We start from the raw sequence: 18291 nt of genomic DNA on the forward strand, positions 1-18291 counted from the left end.
TGGGGTTCGCTGTCCTCCCCGAGAGCACCTGTGCTATCTATACCTAGCAAGAGAAATGCTTCCTCTTTCCCTGGACTTCCGTTCACCCTGTTTGTCAGACCTCCCCGGTGGTCTTCATGAGTGTGAAGGCCCCACTGTGATAAGCCTGTCAACCTGTCCTCACCCGTATAGTCCTACTAGTATGTGACGCTCTCAAAAATAGGAGCTTTGGACCTGTGCTGAGCATCTCTTTTGTATAGGGTATTGGGCTCACAGGCTGAATGACGTGAGCCTAATCCCCACCCCACCCCCACCCCCCGCCCCGTGCTGTGAAGTCCATCAGGGAAGGGCAGTGGGAGTGAATGACTGAGATGCTTAGGGAGTGACTGACAGAAGCTCGACAGGGAAAGGATTTTTAAGCCAACGTCGGAAGAAAGTAATGCAGAGCAGGACACAGAGGGTGAAAAGCGGGGGCTGTCACTTCCGCTCCTGATAGAGAAAGCCAGCAGAGACTGGATGCACGTCACAATGCCCTGACCTTCAGATGCCAGTGTTTCAAGGCATCTTCGACCTCCACGGCTCAGTAACTACAGCGATAGCTGCCTCTGAGCTCCCATCTTATGCACCTGCACTTGGGGGCTGGCCCTGCACACCAGAACTGCCAGCCACTTCTAAGGCCAACACAGACATCAAAGAGTTTGCTACTCTGCCAAAGGAGGGGTGGCGGAGCCGGGTGGGGCAGATATCTGGGATCTTTGCAGACCTGGCCAGACGTCCCAACTGCCTATATATGTGACTTAGTGTGGGGGCTTTGTGCAGATTGCGATTCATGTATCCTCACTTGGTTCTTCAAGCTCTCCCTCTGGAGTAACCCTCTTTCTAGTGGAACCCCCCCCCAGGCAAAGCCGAGAGGCAGAAACAGTGGTTCTTTTAAATATACATTGTGTCCGTTTTCACTTGTTTTGTGTATGCATTCATATGTATCTGTGTGTGAGCACAGACACGTATACCACATGCGGAAGTCAGAGGGACACCTTGTAGCGCTTGGTTCTCATCTCTTCAATACGTAACGTGGGTCCTGAGGACCATCCGGCATGGTGGCGAGCACCTTTACCTTGTGAGCTAGTTTGCTCACTGGCCTCAGAAGCAGCGGTTCTAAAGCAATCCAGCCTGACGACATCACCATCCTCCTCCCCTCTGAGTGGTTCTTCCTGGCTCAGAAGTGCTGCTCCTAGCTATGTCATAGCAGAGGGGAGTCCCTCCATGGGCAGTGACAGCCCAGAGAAGGATGCAGGACATTTAAGGGGGCTTGTGGGGGGGGGAGGACAAAATGTCAAAGGTGCGGGAAGGATTTCCCTGAGACATTCCATTCATTTAGCCACACATGCCTTCACCAACTCAATAGGTATTCATTAGCCCTTCCTGGGTGGACAGTGCATGGCTGCATTTCATGAGATGAAGGGAATTTAATGGAATAGCACCTCGTTGGAATTACCCGCAGGTTGTGAGAAACTCCTGAGATACTGTCATATGGGACAGAGGTTGGGGACGGTCTCTTCTAAAAAACAGTGGCAGAACAGGGCTGAAGGAAGAGAAGCAGTTCACGTTTCTAAAGTCAGGGTTTATTACACATCGTTGCCACGGAATCCTATGCAGTCATTGCAAATGTCCAAGGAGCTCCCTCTTGAACAGGAAGCTGTTATGTGAGCCTCTGCTCTGAGAGTTGCATGAGGAAAACTCTAGGGAATTCACTGTCCTTCACTGTGAATTTCTCCGCATCAGAAATCAAGCAGCATTTGGGTACTTCAGTGAAAAGCTGGAGAGATGACTCAGTGGTTAAGAACACTCGATGAGCTCAACGAGGACTCAGGGTCAATGCCCAGCTTTCACAATGGGTGGCCTTCAACCGACTTTACTCCAGTTCCAGGGATTTTACGCCCTCTTCTGGCCTCCAGGGGCACTATGCACAAATGGTGCCCATAAACTCATGGAGGCACACACCTGCATACTCATAAGAACAAATGCATCTTAAACTTTATCCCTGAACATGCAAGTTAACTACTCAGTAGTTGGAAAGACATTGGCATGCAGTGTACATTGTAAGGATGCTGTGGGATGTGCACTAAGCAGGACAGCTTCACAAACAGAGCTGATTAAAGGGTCAGGGGAAAGAACCTTTGAGTTTGGCCTCAATACAGAAGTGACCTGGTTCCCTCCATACCTTTTTGTTTTCAAGCTGGAAACCTAGTAACTGAATTATACAATTATATCTTGAGGTTTTTGTTGTTGTTGTTTTTTTGTTTTTTGTTTTGTTTTGTTTTGTTTTGTTTTTGCTTCTTAAATTCAGACAATGTTGAAAAGTTCAAAAGCAAAACTCATGCAAAATATTGGCCTATTTCATCCCCTGCCCAGATAGCCACTGTGAGCGTTTTGGTGTGTGTTGTAAAAAGTATTTCTTTAGTCAATGGTAATTATTTAAAAAAAAAAAAAAGAAAAAGAAAGAAAGCTGCCATACTGCCATGATAACAAAAGCAGGTTTTTATAAGGTATATTTCCCTGAATTCTGATGGCCATGGCCATCTGTCCCTGGCCTCCATCTGCTCATCCCTACGTGCACCTGGGACAGAAGGCACTCCTGCCTGGCTCAGGTGATAAGGGGGCCAACATCTGGGGAGTTGGGATGGTCAGGGAGCCCCTTCCAATCTGTCCCTGTTGTCTCCTCCCTCCTGCAACCTTGGTACTGGCTCTACTGCCGCTGAGAGGAAGGTCACCCTGCCTGGCAATGTTCCCGCAGCCCACCCTGCCAAGCTGGTTGTTGATGCCTGCCAAGCCCCTGTCTGGTCTTGAGAGAGCTTTGCAAGCGGTCCTGGGCAGGCTGCTCCTTTGTCCCTGAAATCCAGGCCACTCGCCAGGGAGGCCTGCTTCCTGTACTCAAGCTGCTAGAAGGCTTAGGTCAAGAGAGCTTGGGGGACGAAGAATGCAGATCCTTAGGGCAAAGCCCTGTGTAATGAGCGCCTCTTCCCTGCTAATTGGGTTAGCCACGTAACCAGCTGGACTTCCAAAGTTAAATGGGGCGAGCGGGCAAGCCCTGTACTGCTGTTCCTATGACAAAGTAGCACCCTTTTCTGGGGGCACAGAAAGAAGCCCAGCCTCAGTGTGACTAATTCCATTTGGTTTGGGGACCTGCAGAGCAAGCTAATAGACAGTTGTCCTTCTCACCAGAGGCCTCCTCAGTCCCAGCTGTCTACACGCCCCAAGGTAGAAAACTTTGTTCTCTGTTATACGGAGCAAGTTTCCTTTACTTTGAAAGTCCTGTAGCCTTCCACTAGGCTCTGGGCCTCAGATAAAGGCTGTTGCTTATCAGGGTTTTGATTACTCAGCTCCAGGGAAGGGCCATTCTCCGTCCTCATTTGGATGACTGGTGTGTGCCAAATACGTTACATTTACAACAATATGACCCATATTTCTCAGACAAGGTCGATGAAAGTCAGAAATCTGTACCCGAGGTTAGTAAATAGTGCAGCTGAGTTTTCCAGCCAGTGCAGACTTAGCTTAGCGCTGCTACCACACATCGGGGAGTGTTTGATACAAAGAAGGATGACCATTCTTTTTCGCTTAACATACATTTTTCAGCACCTGCTTGCGTATCCGCCTTTAAATTGGGCGTGGGGCAAATTGTATATGCATCACCTGACCTTGGCCTTCTGGAATCTGTCGTTCAGTAGGAAGGCACATAAGCAAGCAGAATTCCGGCCATGACGAACAAACACGGGGAATGTAGGTCAGTGGGTCATGTGCTTGGCCTAGTACGCGCACGAGTTCGTGGTTGCACACACTTGTGATCTGTCATCCCAGCACTTGGAAGGTAGAAGTAGGAGGACTGGGAGTTCACGGTCACCTCTGACCACATCTCGAGTGGAGGGGCCCATATGAGCTACATAAATACACCTCTCAAAAAAGGAGGATAAGGAAAAGGAATAAGCAGAATGGGAAGGGAGAAAGAAAGAAGAACCCCACCCACTTGGTAAAAGAGAAGTCAGGAGAGCCTCCCTCGGAGTATTAGAGCGTCAAGATGAAGCAGGAGAAAAAGTCTCAGAGAGACGGCTGCGGCTGTCAGGATCTTGTCTGTGCCTAGTCTTTCCTAAGAAGCCCCCCCTCCCCTCTCCTGCTACCCGGCATGCACTGCCACCTGTTACCTTTTCCTACATCTTTCTCTATGCTTCCTTTTCCAGAAGCTGCTCAAAGAAAAAAGAGCCTTCCTGCAGAGGACCCGGCAGGGCACTCACCCCGGGGAGTCTTTTTCCCTCACTTGGCAAGAAGGTGGGAACTGGAAGGCGCTTGCCTGCCTTGAGCTCTGAGGAAGGGAAGCCAGGGCCTCGCATATCTGACCCTTGCCTTGTGGTTGCGCTGCCCTGATGAGGGTAGCATGGTCCAGGCAAAGGTCATTTGGCAAAAGCTAATACAGCAGCTGCAGCCTGACAGACTGCATGGGCTGAATTTAGAGCCTCCCCCCCCCCCCAGAGGAAATACCCAGGCAGCTGCTGAAGGGTGGATGCTGAGGGGCTGCAAGCCCAGGGCAGCCGCTGCTCCTGCCTGCCTGGCTTGAGCCCAGGACTGGGCTGGTGCAGAGATCTTAGGGAAAGCTTCTCAGGCAGGTAGGAACCCTACTCTAAACCTTTCTATGGCTCCTCATTTTTCTCAGGGCAAGACAGATTTCTTGCATCCTACAAAGCTGGTACCCTACCCACTTGCTCAGTCTGCTTTAGCTAAATTCGGGAGTGCTTGGCTCAGTTTTCTTCCTAATTAATTTATTTACTCACTTTACATCCTGACTGCAGTCCCGCTCCCTCCTCTTCTCCCACTCCCACCCTCACTTCCCCCTCCCCCATTTCCTTTCCCCTTCTCCTCTGAGAAGGGAAAACCCCTTCCTCGTGGGTACCAACACACCCTGGCACATCAAGTCACAACAGGACTAGATGTCTCCTCTCCCAGTGAGGCCAGACAAGGGAGCAAGACTAGGGGAAAGGGATCCAAAGGGAGGAGGAGGAGGCAGAGTCAGCGTCAGCCCTTGTTAAGGGACCCACAGGGAGACCGTGCTACACATGGGTTTCTCTTCCTAGCCCTGGCTGTCCTGGAACTCACGCTGTAGACCAGGCTCCCCTGGAACTCACAGAGATCCGACTGCCTCTGCCTCTGCCCCTGCCCCTGCCCCTGCCCCTGCCCTTACCCCCACCTCCTGAATGTTGGGATTAACAGCCAGCTCTTTTAACTACATAAGACGTTACCTATGTTTTGCAGGTACTCTTAAGCAACCTTCTGTTGCTCCATGTTCATAGGCAAATTCTTACACTCCACTCAAGGCTTGGCACTCTAGTTGGGCAAGGCACACATTGGTGATTCCAGGATTCAGGAAGCAGAGACAGGAAGAGCTAACATTCAAGGCCAGATCAAGCTAAAGAAACACTTGTCTTTGTTTCCTTTTTGATGTTCTCCTGTATCTTCCAGACCTAGAGCTGTGCCTTGAATACACTTCCCTCCCTCCATTCCTCAACAGTTAGTTATTAAGCAGCCAGTGGTCGTATTCATACTGAGGTGCTGGCATTTGAAACCCACACTCTTGGAGTGGCCACACCAATCCACCAAACAATACAGGCAGAAAGATGGCCACGGAGGCATCCGTCTTCTTAATTTAAGCTGGGAATAAAATATCTTTATGACTTCAAGCATAAAATGTTGGTCTCCTCATGGTGCCTCACACTTGTAATCCCAGAAGCTACTGGACTAAGGAGGGAGTTTGAAGTCAGCCTGGGCCAACTTAGCAAGTTTGAGGACAGCTTGGATGGCATTATAAGAGACTGACTCAAAAAATAAATAAATAAAAATTAAAAAAACACATCAGCCAACCACAAGGACTCCTACATGTAATCCCTGCACCTGAGAGGAGGTTATGGCAGAACCAGGAGTTTAAGGTCCTCCTGGGCTGCACAGTAAACTAGAAGTCATCTTAGACTGCAGGAGACCATGTCTTGGGGGGGAGGGCAAACAAACCATTTACTGGGTCACACTGAGCCATAGGAACTCAAGGCAGCTGGGTCTGCCCAAGAATGAGCTCGTCAGCAGTCAGGCTTGGATGGGGGAGGGGCTCAGGGAACCTCGTTCCTCTCCCTCAAGTTTGCTACTGTCAGCCAAAATTCCTCTCCAGGGGGAGAAGTTAGTCTATCCCTTCTCCTGAGGTCTCAGCTACTAGTCGTTACTCAGCCACACTTCACCCTAGAGGAACCAAGAAGCTGGCATGACTTCCTTACAGAACATGAGGGGTTGAACTCACAAGGGTGAGAGTGCTCCTCCACTGAAAAAGCCACACCTTGACCTAGCGGGGATGATGGCTTCCAATGGCTTGGTAGTTGGAGCCTCCCTCCCAGTGGCTCCCCAGTCCTATAGTTTATCCCCTCCCAGAAGCCATGTGTAATAAAGAAGGCATTGGGACAGAGAGTAGAGAATGGATAGATACTTAGGTGACAGCGTTGTGATCCTGAATGGGTATAAACTGGTAACAAGCCCAGCTGGGATAATCCTTTTGCAAGAGGACATAGCTGAACGTCCCAAAATGGTGTGTGCTTGGAACACTTATAACAGCTACTGTGTGGTCGTTGCGCGCAGTTGTGCACCAACTGGTGACCACACAAGGCTGAAATGGGTAGGTCTAATCTAGTGCTCACACAGATGGCTCTGGCTAAACTACCTGAGCCACACACACACACACACACACACACGCACACAGAGAGGGGGGAGGGAGGGAGAGCAGTGTACAATGATACATGCATACGAAAATGTCAGAATGAAACCCGTGATTTTGAAAGTCTTCTGGCCTTCAGCTCTCTGGCTAATTCAGTAAAGCCTTGGGATTAAAGGACTTTTTCAAACTCGGTTTCTTCATGAGTGAGCCTAAGAGATAGGAAGGAATTTATCCAGGCTGTGTGCATCTTCCGTTAGCAGAGCTCTAGGGCTGCAGAGACAGCTAGCTGATCCTGACTTCTTGACCTCTGAGGACAAGCCAGAAGAGAAGAAATAATCAGGAGATCAGAACCTAAGTTTCAACCAAGCCAGCCTCTCTCCCTTTAGGGAAGATGGACTGTCACGAATCTGCAACTTTCTTTGTAGCACAGCCATTTTGTTGTTGCTCTCAGGTCTCTGCCAGGGCTGGAAGTGCTGGCTCATGTGGTGACAGAGTGTTAATAGGTGGATTTGCCATGCCGCTTCCCACGGTAGATGCCCTGTCTGACTCTCCTACTGCCTATATACAAGAGTTCTGATTTGCCTGCATCATCATCAACACTTGTTTGTTTTAAACTTGTTTTTTTGTTTGTTTGTTTCTTACTTGTTTTGTTGGTTTTGTTTTGTTTTGTTGTTGTTGCTTTTCATTTTTAAAGTAATATCCATGCCAGGAGATGTGAAGTATTATTTCCCTGTGATTTGATTTGTGTTTCCCTAGAGATTAGCAATCATATCTTCTCATTTGCTTACTAGCCATTTTTAATCTTCTTTTGAGAAATGCCCTTTTGATCCTTTGCCCATTTGTATTTGTTTTATTTTTTGAGATTTGTTTTTATTTTGTTTGTATGTATGTATGTATGTATGTATGTATGTATGTATGTATGTATGCATGTATGCATATGTGTACCTTCAGAGACCAGAAGAAGGTATCAAAATCCCTGGAGCTGGCGTTGGTGGTATAGTGGTGAGCATAGCTGCCTTCCAAAATCCCTGGAGCTGGATTTACACAGGGGGCTGTGTGTCGTTGGCTTGGGCTCAAACTCAGGTTCTCATGAAGAGCAGCGAGCCCTTGATCACTCAGCCGTCTCTCCAGCATGAAAGTCTAATTTTAAAATGTAGCTTATATTTCTTTTTAATACTTCTGCGTTTAGAATCATATTTAAGAAACCATTGCTTTGGGGTTGGGAATTTAGCTCAGTGGTAGAGCGCTTGCCTAGAAAGCGCAAGGCCCTGGGTTCAATCCTCAGTCTCCGAGAAAAAAAAAAGAAAAGAAAGAAACCATTGCTTTGGAAGCTGGAGAGGTAGCTTAGCAGTTAAGAGCACTGACTGCTCTTCCAGAGGACCTAGGTTCAAATCCCAGCACCCGTGTGGCAGCTTACAATTGCCTATAATACCAAAATCTGACACCCTCACAAAGGCATACATGCAGACAAAAGCACAAATGCATGTAAAAATTTTTAAATTAAAGAAAGAAAGAGAGAAAGAAAGAAGGAAGGAAGCCATTGCTTTAAGCTCGGCAATGGTGACACATGCCTTTATCCCAGCACTTGGGAAGTAGAGGCAGGAGGAGCTGTGAGTTCAAGACCAGCCTGATCTATACAATGAGTTTTAGAACAGCAAGGGCTACACAGAGAAATTCTGCCTTGAGAAACAAAACAAACAACAAACAAACAAACAAAACAGAAAGAAAATAAAAAGAAATCATGCTTTGTCTAAAGTCCTATGTATTTACTCCTGTTTTCATTTAAGAATTTCAGTTTCAAATTTTACATTTATGTCTGAGTCTGCATTACTGAAGCTATATACCCAGGGCCTAAAATAATGCCCTCGTGCATGTGTGGGAGGTTTGTGATACTGAGTGAAATGAATGAGTTCGTGTCTCTAGTGAATGAATGAACAGACACTTCTTTCTAGTCCTGCTCTGCAGCTGGTTGAGTAAAGAATTAGAGGGACATCATGCTGGGCACAGTAGCAGGGCCCTGGCCTAGCATGCACATAGAACTGGGTTCAGTCCTCAACACCATTTGAAAGGTGGACTGACACAGAATGGGGGCACCAGTTTGCTTGATGTCACTAATCAGTGTTCATAATTTCTTACCTGCCAACCTCCCTCCTGTTTTCCTTCAGTTTTGTTCCTTTCTGTTTCTCTATTTGACAGAATGTCACTAAGATGTGTGTGTGTGTGTGTGTGTGTGTGTGTGTGTGTGTGTGTGTGTGTGTGTACGAGAAAGAGACAGACAGATGAACAGATGGACGGACAGACGGGCAGGCGGACAGGTACACATGCTACATTCAAACAAGCTTGAGAACTGAACTAGTCCAGCATGCCTCAGGTCCAGGCCAAAGGACCAACAGGGAATGTTTGGGTGTGAGCAACACAGCCTCAGAGGTAGTTTCAGCAATGAGATGGTGGTGATGTTCTAGAGCCAGTGAGACATATTGTTGACAGCCCAACAGCATGTACCAGCATCCAGCCACCAGCATTCCTTAGCTCTGTGTCTGCAGCCTGCATGGGCATACAGACCAGCATGCAACCTGACCTCTGCCTCATCTTCTCCTGACTCCAGCCTGCCTGTTCACGTCTTCCTCCACTTTGCTCTCCTGAGCTTCTAGAAAGAAAGTAGCACTAAAGCTGAGAGCACGGAGATATTCCTAGACAAATAGTATCTCACCTACCTTGCTTAAATGGCAAACAAATATTGCTAGGAAGTGGTGTTTCACACCTTGAATCCCAGCAGTCAGAGGCAGAGGCAGTCAGATCTCTGTGAGTTTGAGGCCATCCTGGTCTACAGATTGAGTTCCAGGATAGCCAGGACTACACAGCCTGGGCTATGTACATACTATTTTCTTTTAAGAAGGGGAAGAAGGAGAAAATGGAAAGAGAGGCTGAGTAGAGAGACAGCCCAGGAGTAAATCTGCTCTTGCCACAGGGCACTTCAGTTACCAGCAGCTTACAAGCGCCTGCTCTGGGAGATCTGATGCCCTCTTCTGGCCTCCTAGAGCATCAGGAATCTGCAAAGACATTTGTGTGCACGCTCACATGCATGTGCACGCACACACATACTACACATATACACATACATGCATGCATGCATACATGTATGTAAGCCGATACTCACACACATAAAATGAAAATGAATCTCAAAAAAGAAAAAAAAAAAAAAGACTTGATGGCTTACATCTGAAATCCCAGAAGCTCGGAAGGAGAGACAGCAGGCTTTGTATGACTTCAAGACCAGCCAGGGCTACACAGTAGGTACTAGCTAGCCTGACTCACAATTAATATTTTTTTCCTCTTCTTTTTCTTGTGTTCAGCAGATACATTCAGAAAACATGGCAGTGTAGGAATGACAAAGTTTCCTTCTTGGAGAGAGGAGAATGAACCATGGCGATAAGAACCTGGAGAGGGAAGCCATGTGTGAAAGGGTAGACAGAAGGCAGACTGTCAACCTGTAGTGATCGCGTGGACAGTCCCTTGAATTAGTCTTTCAAATCTGTTTGTTTACACGCTGGCCTCAAACTTTCCGCCATCCTCCTGCCTCTGCCTCCTGGGCTCTGGGATTACAGTCATGTCCAGCAACACATTCTAGTATTGTTTAGGTTCCCCAAAGTGGAGGAAATGATCACTCACAGTCCTATGCACAGAGCGGGTCTCCGTGACCTTGACCTTCTCTGTTCACCTCCTGCAGGAACTGAAGCTGCCCACCTTCCGTGCCCACTCCCCGCTCCTGAAGAGCCGGCGGTTCTTTGTAGACATTCTGACCCTGCTAAGCAGACACTGCCATCTCTGCCCCTCGGCCCGGCACCTGGCCATCTACCTTTTGGACCACTTTATGGACCAGTACAACGTCACCACCTCCAAGCAGCTGTACACTGTGGCTGTCTCCTGCCTCCTGCTGGCAAGTAAGTAGAAACGTCTGCGGTCAGCCCAGTTGCTGCTAAGCCATTACCTAGCTCCGTGGGTTTTCCACGGCCTCTGTGTTCATCCTTGGCTGGGTATGAGTTGTCTTAATAACTGCTGTTATTTTTTGCGCCTATACTAAATGGCTAAGGATATTCACAGCTTGATCTTAATGAATCTTCACAGCGACTCTGAAAGACCATCTTGGTACCCTGTGTTATCAAGGCTCAGAGAAGCTTAGGAAGTGGCTTTGAGATGCCCAGCAAGGATACAACAAGCAGAATTTGAGACCGTAGCTTCTTGATGCCTGGCTTGTCCCCTTAACCTCATGTCTCTTGCTCTCTTCTTTCTATGAGAGCTCCCTGAATAGGCCCTAGCACTCACTGTTTGCAGAGATGTCTAGAGATGGGACAGTTTTACTTGGACCTAAGCTGAATTCATGACATAGTACCCAGGCCGGAACACATTCTTTATGGGGTCTTCACCTTCTAAAAAGGTCTCACTGAGAGCAGCCGATCTCTGGCCCCCTGTCTGTGGGACAGTGGACCATGCCAGGAAACTTGGTAAGGTAGAGCGGTCTGAGTCCCCGGCCCCCAGCATCCACCTGAGATGGTAAGCAGCTCCCTGCTGCCTGCCAGATTCCTGGCCTGAAACACATGTCTATACTCCCCACATTGGTCATGTAGCCCAGAACAGAATTCTCCATGCTAATGAGGTATCTAGAGGTCCTGAGGGTTTGGCCAATAAGCTTCCCTTCCTGGACATTCCTCCCTGCCAAAGATATTTAATCTCTGGTCCACCCTGAGAAGTGGGCATGCACCCATTCTTCACGGTGAACAGTCAATAAATAGTATAAATAAACATAGACTGTCTCTTCCATCGAAGCCGCCGTGGGGAGCATGGAGGAGGCCTTCGCCTACAGAGACGCAGCAAGTCTTCCATGGAAGGCCTTTTTGTGCTTCCAGAAAACTGTCAACCAAGCGAAGGGCAATCACAGATGAGCTAAGCCAGAGTACCTATCTCCCCATCCCCACCCACCCTGGGCTAGTCACCATCCTCTGCTCAAGAGCCCCTCCCCCAACTCTGCTCTCAACTCCTCAAGACTCAGTAGCACCTGAATGTCCAGGAGTTTGGGAGTGCCCTGGCCTAGCCTGGCCTCGTCATGTCACAGGCTGTGGACCCCCAACATTTCATTCCTGACTTCTGTGTGGTTCCCCAGTGGTGACTGGAGGCCCAGAAGTCAGGAAATGCCAACTTCGGCCTGCCCACATTTTAGACTTAGAGTTCTCCCACCTCCTGAGCTGTGTCTGGGCGCTTCCCTGAAGCCTTAAGTGCTGTCAAGCTCCCAGCACTTCGCCTTCCCAGCGGCCATGCCCAGCATCCCAGTGGCTGGGTGAAATGTAGACCAACACCTGCCCTGGGTGAGGTTTACTGCATCGCTATACTGTAGCTTGGATGAGCTCCTGGCCACACATCTGCTATGTCACCTTGCCACTTAAAACCGCTCCTTAGTGGACCATGAGCCTCAGTATAACGTCTAACCCTCTGGATTCCTATCTTCCTCCTCATCGCTCCCTGGATGGCAGCCCCACCGGGAAAGCTCTGTCCCATCATTGCGTATGGTACACCCTCCACCTTCATTGCTTCTTGATGCCTTTCTAGACTTGGGCTGCCCACCCCTGTTGGAAATCTTCCCGCTCTTTCTGCACAGCTGAGGTCACAGATATATAGACACACACACGATCATGTACTTAGAATTGACTCCCACTAGGGATGGAGAGATGTCCCAGTGGGTAAAGTGCTTGCTGGAAGTTTGAATCTCCAACGCATACATAGAAGCCTGGCTAATGTGACAGCCCACGGATAATCCCGGCATTCTGGAGGTTGCGACAGGGAATCCGCAGGGCAAGCCGACTAGCTAGACTAGCTGTGAGTTCAAGTCGGAGATCCTGCCTCGGTCTATAAGGAGGAGAACAATCTAGGAAGACGGCTACTGTCAACCTCCAGCCTTCTGACACACGTGCACACAGCATGTACCCATGCACATGTGAGCACACACGCACACCACACACGGAGTTGCCGAGAGGGAAGAGAGCTCGGCACATGAGACCCTCCTAAGAGCATTTGTGGAAGTAGCAAAATGAACAAAGCTTGGGGAGCCCCCCCGAAACTGGGGTTCCACCCCTCCATTCAGGGAAGCGGAATGTTCTTGATGTCTTGAGCTCAAACCATACAGCTGCCACTGAAGACCTCGCCTTAGTGCTTGGCATCTAGCATTAATATTTTACACTTAACTTGCAATCAGATTTGACATTCTCTTTCATGCTGTGCTACTAACCCCGTGTTATGGAATATTTATTGCTCGATGCTATAGGAGGGTGGCACCCATTTTCTGCTGTGGGTTTTGTTTTGTTTTGTTTTGTTTTGTTTTGTTTTTTTGTCTCATCCTGGCTTCATTGCTCCAAACCCCATGGTCACCATCACTCGGTGATGGTCATCACACACACACACACACACACACACACACACACACACACACACACAGCTGTTTTTTAGAATCTATTTGGTTGGTTGGTTGGTTGATTTTTGAGACGGGATCTGGTTATGTAGCCCTAGTGAGTCTGGAAGTCACTGCCTTCAAACTTTGTGATTCCCCCAGTGTTGAGATTATAGGCATCTGCCGCAGTGCCTGGCAAGAGAATGCCTTTCAAGTTTCCCAAACTCCATCTCATTTTCCCCTAGGACCTACCCTGTTGTATACACTGTCTCCAATCCTGGCCAGCTAGAATTTTCGAGTTATCAGTGCGAGCTAATTTCGCTCAGAGCCAAGCCTTTTGTAGCATCTTATCATCTCTGAAAGAAAGGCAGGGAGACCTGTGAGATGTCTCCATCAGAGAAGGGCAGAGCAGGCATCATGTTTCAGGCACACCATGGCCTTTGGCCTGCTGCTTCTGTGATCTGTGGCCTGCATCGAGGACCTGCTGGGGGTAGGGGACTTATATTTCCTCGGGGCCATGGAGCTCTCCTGGAGCGTCTGTCTAGGGAGCCAGGATGCAAGGCTCACAGTGGAGACTCCATTGTATTGCTGTCGCCATGGTGGAGGAAGAGGGTGCCTTCCAGATGGAGAGGCAGACGCCCCCCACCCACATGTTGATGGGCTCGGCCAGCCCGGGGAGACAATAATGGGGTTTCAGAACACCAGCCATATGCTTCAGGGCCCGAGCAAAGCCAAGTTCCTGTGGCAGCCTGAAATCCTATTTACCCTTCCTTGCCTCTTTCCTGGGCTCTGTCTGCCACAGGGGTAGGTGGTGGTGGGATGCCTTGCCTGGGCAAGCTTGAAGTTCTGATGATTCCGTTCCAAATTACTCCGAGATAAGAAAATCCAGCATCCCCACCTGTGAGTCTGAAGAGTTTTGCTTCTTTTTTTAAGATTTATTTTGAGAGAGAGAGAGAGAGAGAGAGAGAGAGAGAGAGAGAGAGAGAGAGAGAATCGGTACATGCATCTGTGTCTGTATGTCTGTGACTGTCTGTCCAGAGGATCTGATCTCCTGGGAGTTGGAGTTACAGGTGATTGGGAGCTGCCTAATGCGGATGATGGGAATGAAACCGGAGTCCTTTGCAAGGGTGAACGTGGTCTTATCTGCTGAGCCATCTTTCCAGCCCCAGGTTCTCAGGGTTTTATGTGTTTGTGTGAATGTGCACATGTATGCCCCTGCATAGGGTGGGAGGCCAGAGATTCACCTCAGGTGTCTTCGGTCACTCTCTGGGTTATTTTTGTGAGCTGGGGTCCCTCATGAAACCCGAAGCTTGACCATTTGGGTGGGCTGGCTCAAGCCCCAGGATCCCCGTGCCCCGACCTCACCAGCACCAAGATTACAAGCACACGCAGCTTTGTACACGTGCGACTTTGTACAGGGCGCAGGGGATGCAGCCTTGGAGCTCTTCACCAGCTGAGTCATCTTCCCAACTCCAAATCCTGAGTTCTCCCCCCCCCCCCCCGCCGGGGGCTGGGGACCGAACCCAGGGCCTTGCGCTCGCTAGGCAAGCGCTCTACCGCTGAGCTAAATCCCCAACCCCTCAAATCCTGAGTTCTTATAAAGCTGTTTGCAGATACAGAATTTTGCACAGATGGAGTCTCTCTCCTACCTAAGGTCCCTCTGTTCTCCTAAAATGAGCAAGGGTCTAGGTCTTTAGGACGTGGCAGAACAGCAAGAATCACATGGCAAAGCAGCCCCTTAGTCTCTATGACTGAGTTCATTGTGTCCCCTACCTCAACACAGCATAGACTCATGAATATCATACGGGGCTGGGGTTAGAGTTTGGTAGTGAAGAATTTGCCTGGCATATGCACCCCTCCCCCCCCCAAAAAAACCCTCAGTTAATATCATGGTATCACAAATCTTTAACCTCAGCACTGAGATTGGAGGCAGAGGCAGTTCTCTCTGAGTTCACAGCCAGTTTGATCTCCATAGTGAGTTCTAAGCCAGCCAGGGCTGCACATTGAGACCTGTGCCAATAATAAGAACAAAACAGTAGGTGTATTGTAGAGTCACTGTCCTTTGAATCTCTCATCTTACCTGTCCTCCGTCCCCCAACTGTCTTTTTAGTGTTCCCGCTTAATTTAAAGGATTACTTGACAACATGGAAACTTTCAAACCTCCGGTGAGTTGCTTTAGCACGTCCTGATAATTATTACAAGGGGCCTCCATTTTATTCTGTCCTGGTCTCTTTCCACAGGCCCAGACCAGAGTCCACCCAACCGGCATGGGAGGGCATGTTTCATATGTCTATGATTTTTAGGTTCAGAGAGGCTGTGTAACTTCCCCAAAGTCACGCAGCTTGGTGAGTTTTTTTTGTTGTTGTTTTGTTATTGTTGTTTTTGTTTTTTATTTGCTTTATACTTAAGATAAAATTAAAATTATAGTGTCACCAGTTTAGCCACTTTAAAGCGTACATACAGTTCAGTGGGATTTAATGCATCTATTCCATCTGCTGTGCAGCTCTCTGTCTAGGTCTAGAGCATTTTTTTTTTTAATCCCTTGTGATGGCAGCTCAGGCCTATAATCCTAAGTATTCCAGGGGCTTAGGCAGATTCAAGGCTGGCCTGGGCTACAAGTGAGTTCAGGGCTAGCCTGGGCTACAAGTGAGTAATTTAGTGACACCCTGTCTCAAAAAACAAAAACAAAAAAAAAAACCAAACAAACAAAAAGGTAAAAGAGGGCTGAGAATGTCACTCAGTGACGGAGCGCTTGTTCTGATGGACAGCCACCTCTTGTTCCTTAACTTCGCAGCGTTGGCCACCACTCACCTTGCATCTAACTGTATGACTTGTGCATTCTGGGAGGACCATACAGTGTGGGAGCAGTATTTCCTGTGTCCGAGCTTTAGCTCCTGTCAGATCTTCTGCTGACTTGTGTCCTCTATGAATGACAAGTCAATCTCTCCAGTCCTCTGCCCACAGATCTTTGGGTGGTTTTTACTTCCCTGGGGCTGCTGTGAACTTTAAGGCACAAGTCTCCATGGGAGCCCTTTTCCCGGTCATGCGTTAAGGCTGCGTCCGAGCCCTCTAGAGACCCTGAAGACACCTGGGGCTACGCTCAAAGGAACTATAGTCTGTTGAGTCCTTAACCTTGGACAAGGAGAGTGACCTTTGTGTCAGACCCCCTGGCCTTGGATGTAAGGCCTAATGTCATTTTTTGTTTTCCTTTAAAGAAAGATGTTTTTATTATTTTTAAAAAATGATTTTAAAAAATCTACAGGGCTGCTAAGATGGCTCCGTGGGTAAAGGTGCTTGGGGCTTGACCCCAGTGACCTGAGTTTATGATTTATGAACCTCAGACATTAATGTAGATAAACCACTCCCCAACGATCCTTCCGTGCACCCCATGGTTTATGTACGGACATGTAAACATCTTGAACAAGCATGAGTTATGCATATACGTAACATTTTTTTAAAATTATACGTATGCTACAGAAGTTCCAACCACAAAATGTTAATGTCCCCCTGTACTCAGAGTCTATATCCACAAACTGGCTTTTGTTCTTCCTGACTTGGGTGTCTCCGTAATTGAAGGGAAGAGAGAAACTATTCTCATTTCCTGGCCGGAAGACAAGCTATAGATTGTCACATCCTCGTAAACCCCAGTAGACACAAAGCCAGGCTCCCTCTCACTGGCCTTCTCAGTTCTTCCCCCTCTCTTTCAACTTCATGAGCTTTGTCTACACAGATTTCTGTTGCCTTTCATGGCCGCTTCCAGGATCCCACACCCTCCCTGGGAAAACAGTGCTCACTGCTGAGTGGTTTCCTGTGGGCTAAAAGCCCATCCGGCCCCTGGCTGATCACCTCAGGTCTGAAAAGCCATAGAAGGTGGGGGTAGAGGGATGATGGTCCTCCTGCCTCTTGGGGTCAAGTTCTGACAGTGTGTGTGTGTGTGTGTGTGTGTGTGTGTGTGTGTGTGTGTGTGTGTGTGCATTTGCACACATCCACCTTCCATACTGTGCATGTGGAGGTCAGGGGACAATCCGTAGAAGGATGGGTTCTCTTTCTATCCTGAGTCCTGGGGATCAAACTCAGGTCATCAGTCTTGGGAGCAAGTGCCTTACCCTCTGAGCCATTTCATCAGCCCCTGACCTTAGTTTTTAACAGGTGAGTCTGAGTTCTTCGCTACCTGTCATGTTGGGGCCTGATTCCATCCCCAGGAGTCCCCAGGAGAGAGAAGAGTGGAAGGTGACCCTGTGATCTCTCTATCTGGAAAGGACCCCCTATCTGAATAGGGTCCTTTCTTTTGGTTTTTAGCCCAGAGTCAGCCTGTAGCTCACCTGCACAGAAGCCTGTCCTTCAGTATAGGTCTTTAAAATTAGAAATGCGTTATCGGTTAGAAGTGAGATCCAAAGAATAAAATACAGTCAATTTCCACCCTACTGGACAGAGGAAACCTCTGGAAGGCTCCTGCATCTTCTTACAAACTGATCTAGTGTGTTTTTGTGGAGACGTTCTATGTCTGTACAGGCGGCGATTTCATACTTAAGGCTCATGAATTTGTCTGATACCCACCCCTCTCTGGTGCTGGGGAACCGCACAACGAGGCCACATGTTGTGCTAGGCTGACACTCTGCTGTTGAGCTCGCCTCCCAGCCTTTCATTTAAGAAAAACAAAAGGCAGAGCAAAAATCAATGCTGATGCTTTTGTGCTCGCACGGGGGCAGGACATTGGGACTTTTCATCGCCTTTATGTGTAGTCCCAGGTGAGATAGAAGGGGGCAGTGCTCTGCCTTTCTTTCCTCTCCCCCGTGGTAAACAAGTATTCTTCTATGTCTGGTAAGGGCTGTGTTTCCTCCATGTTTGTGGGTTTTATTGATGGCTCTGCTATTTCAGGTGCCCACCCCTCTGTCCCTCCCCCCACCCTCGTCCCCACCCCCACCCCCACCCCCAGCCGTGCAGGGCTATTGTCCCGTTTCCTACTCTCAGGAAAGCTGTGTTGTCTCTTCGAGAAGGTACAGGTATTACCTCCCAGGCACTCCTTGTGTTGTTTTTTTTTTTGCCCCGGGTTCAGAGTTAAGGAATCATCAGCACCTCCTGTTAAACGGAAAGAAACAATGCAGAGTTCTAGGAGCTCTGTGTTGGCTGGCTGACGGAG

The 18291-nt window shown here is 48.6% G+C and overlaps 1 protein-coding gene across 3 annotated transcripts in view; it reads left to right on the forward strand.

Moving 5' to 3' along the window:
• Positions 1-18291, forward strand: part of Ccnjl (cyclin J-like) — a 58087-nt gene that overhangs the window by 18049 nt on the left and 21747 nt on the right. For all 3 annotated transcript variants that reach the window (XM_087571595.1, NM_001037773.6, NM_001440091.1), the window contains 1 exon segment: positions 10443-10656. In XM_087571595.1, coding sequence (XP_087427721.1) covers positions 10443-10656 — 214 coding nt within the window.

Source organism: Rattus norvegicus, chromosome 10 (genome assembly GCF_021556685.1).
Source record: "Rattus norvegicus strain SHRSP/BbbUtx chromosome 10, alternate assembly SHRSP_T2T, whole genome shotgun sequence".
In the NCBI taxonomy this organism is placed as follows: domain Eukaryota; kingdom Metazoa; phylum Chordata; class Mammalia; order Rodentia; family Muridae; genus Rattus; species Rattus norvegicus.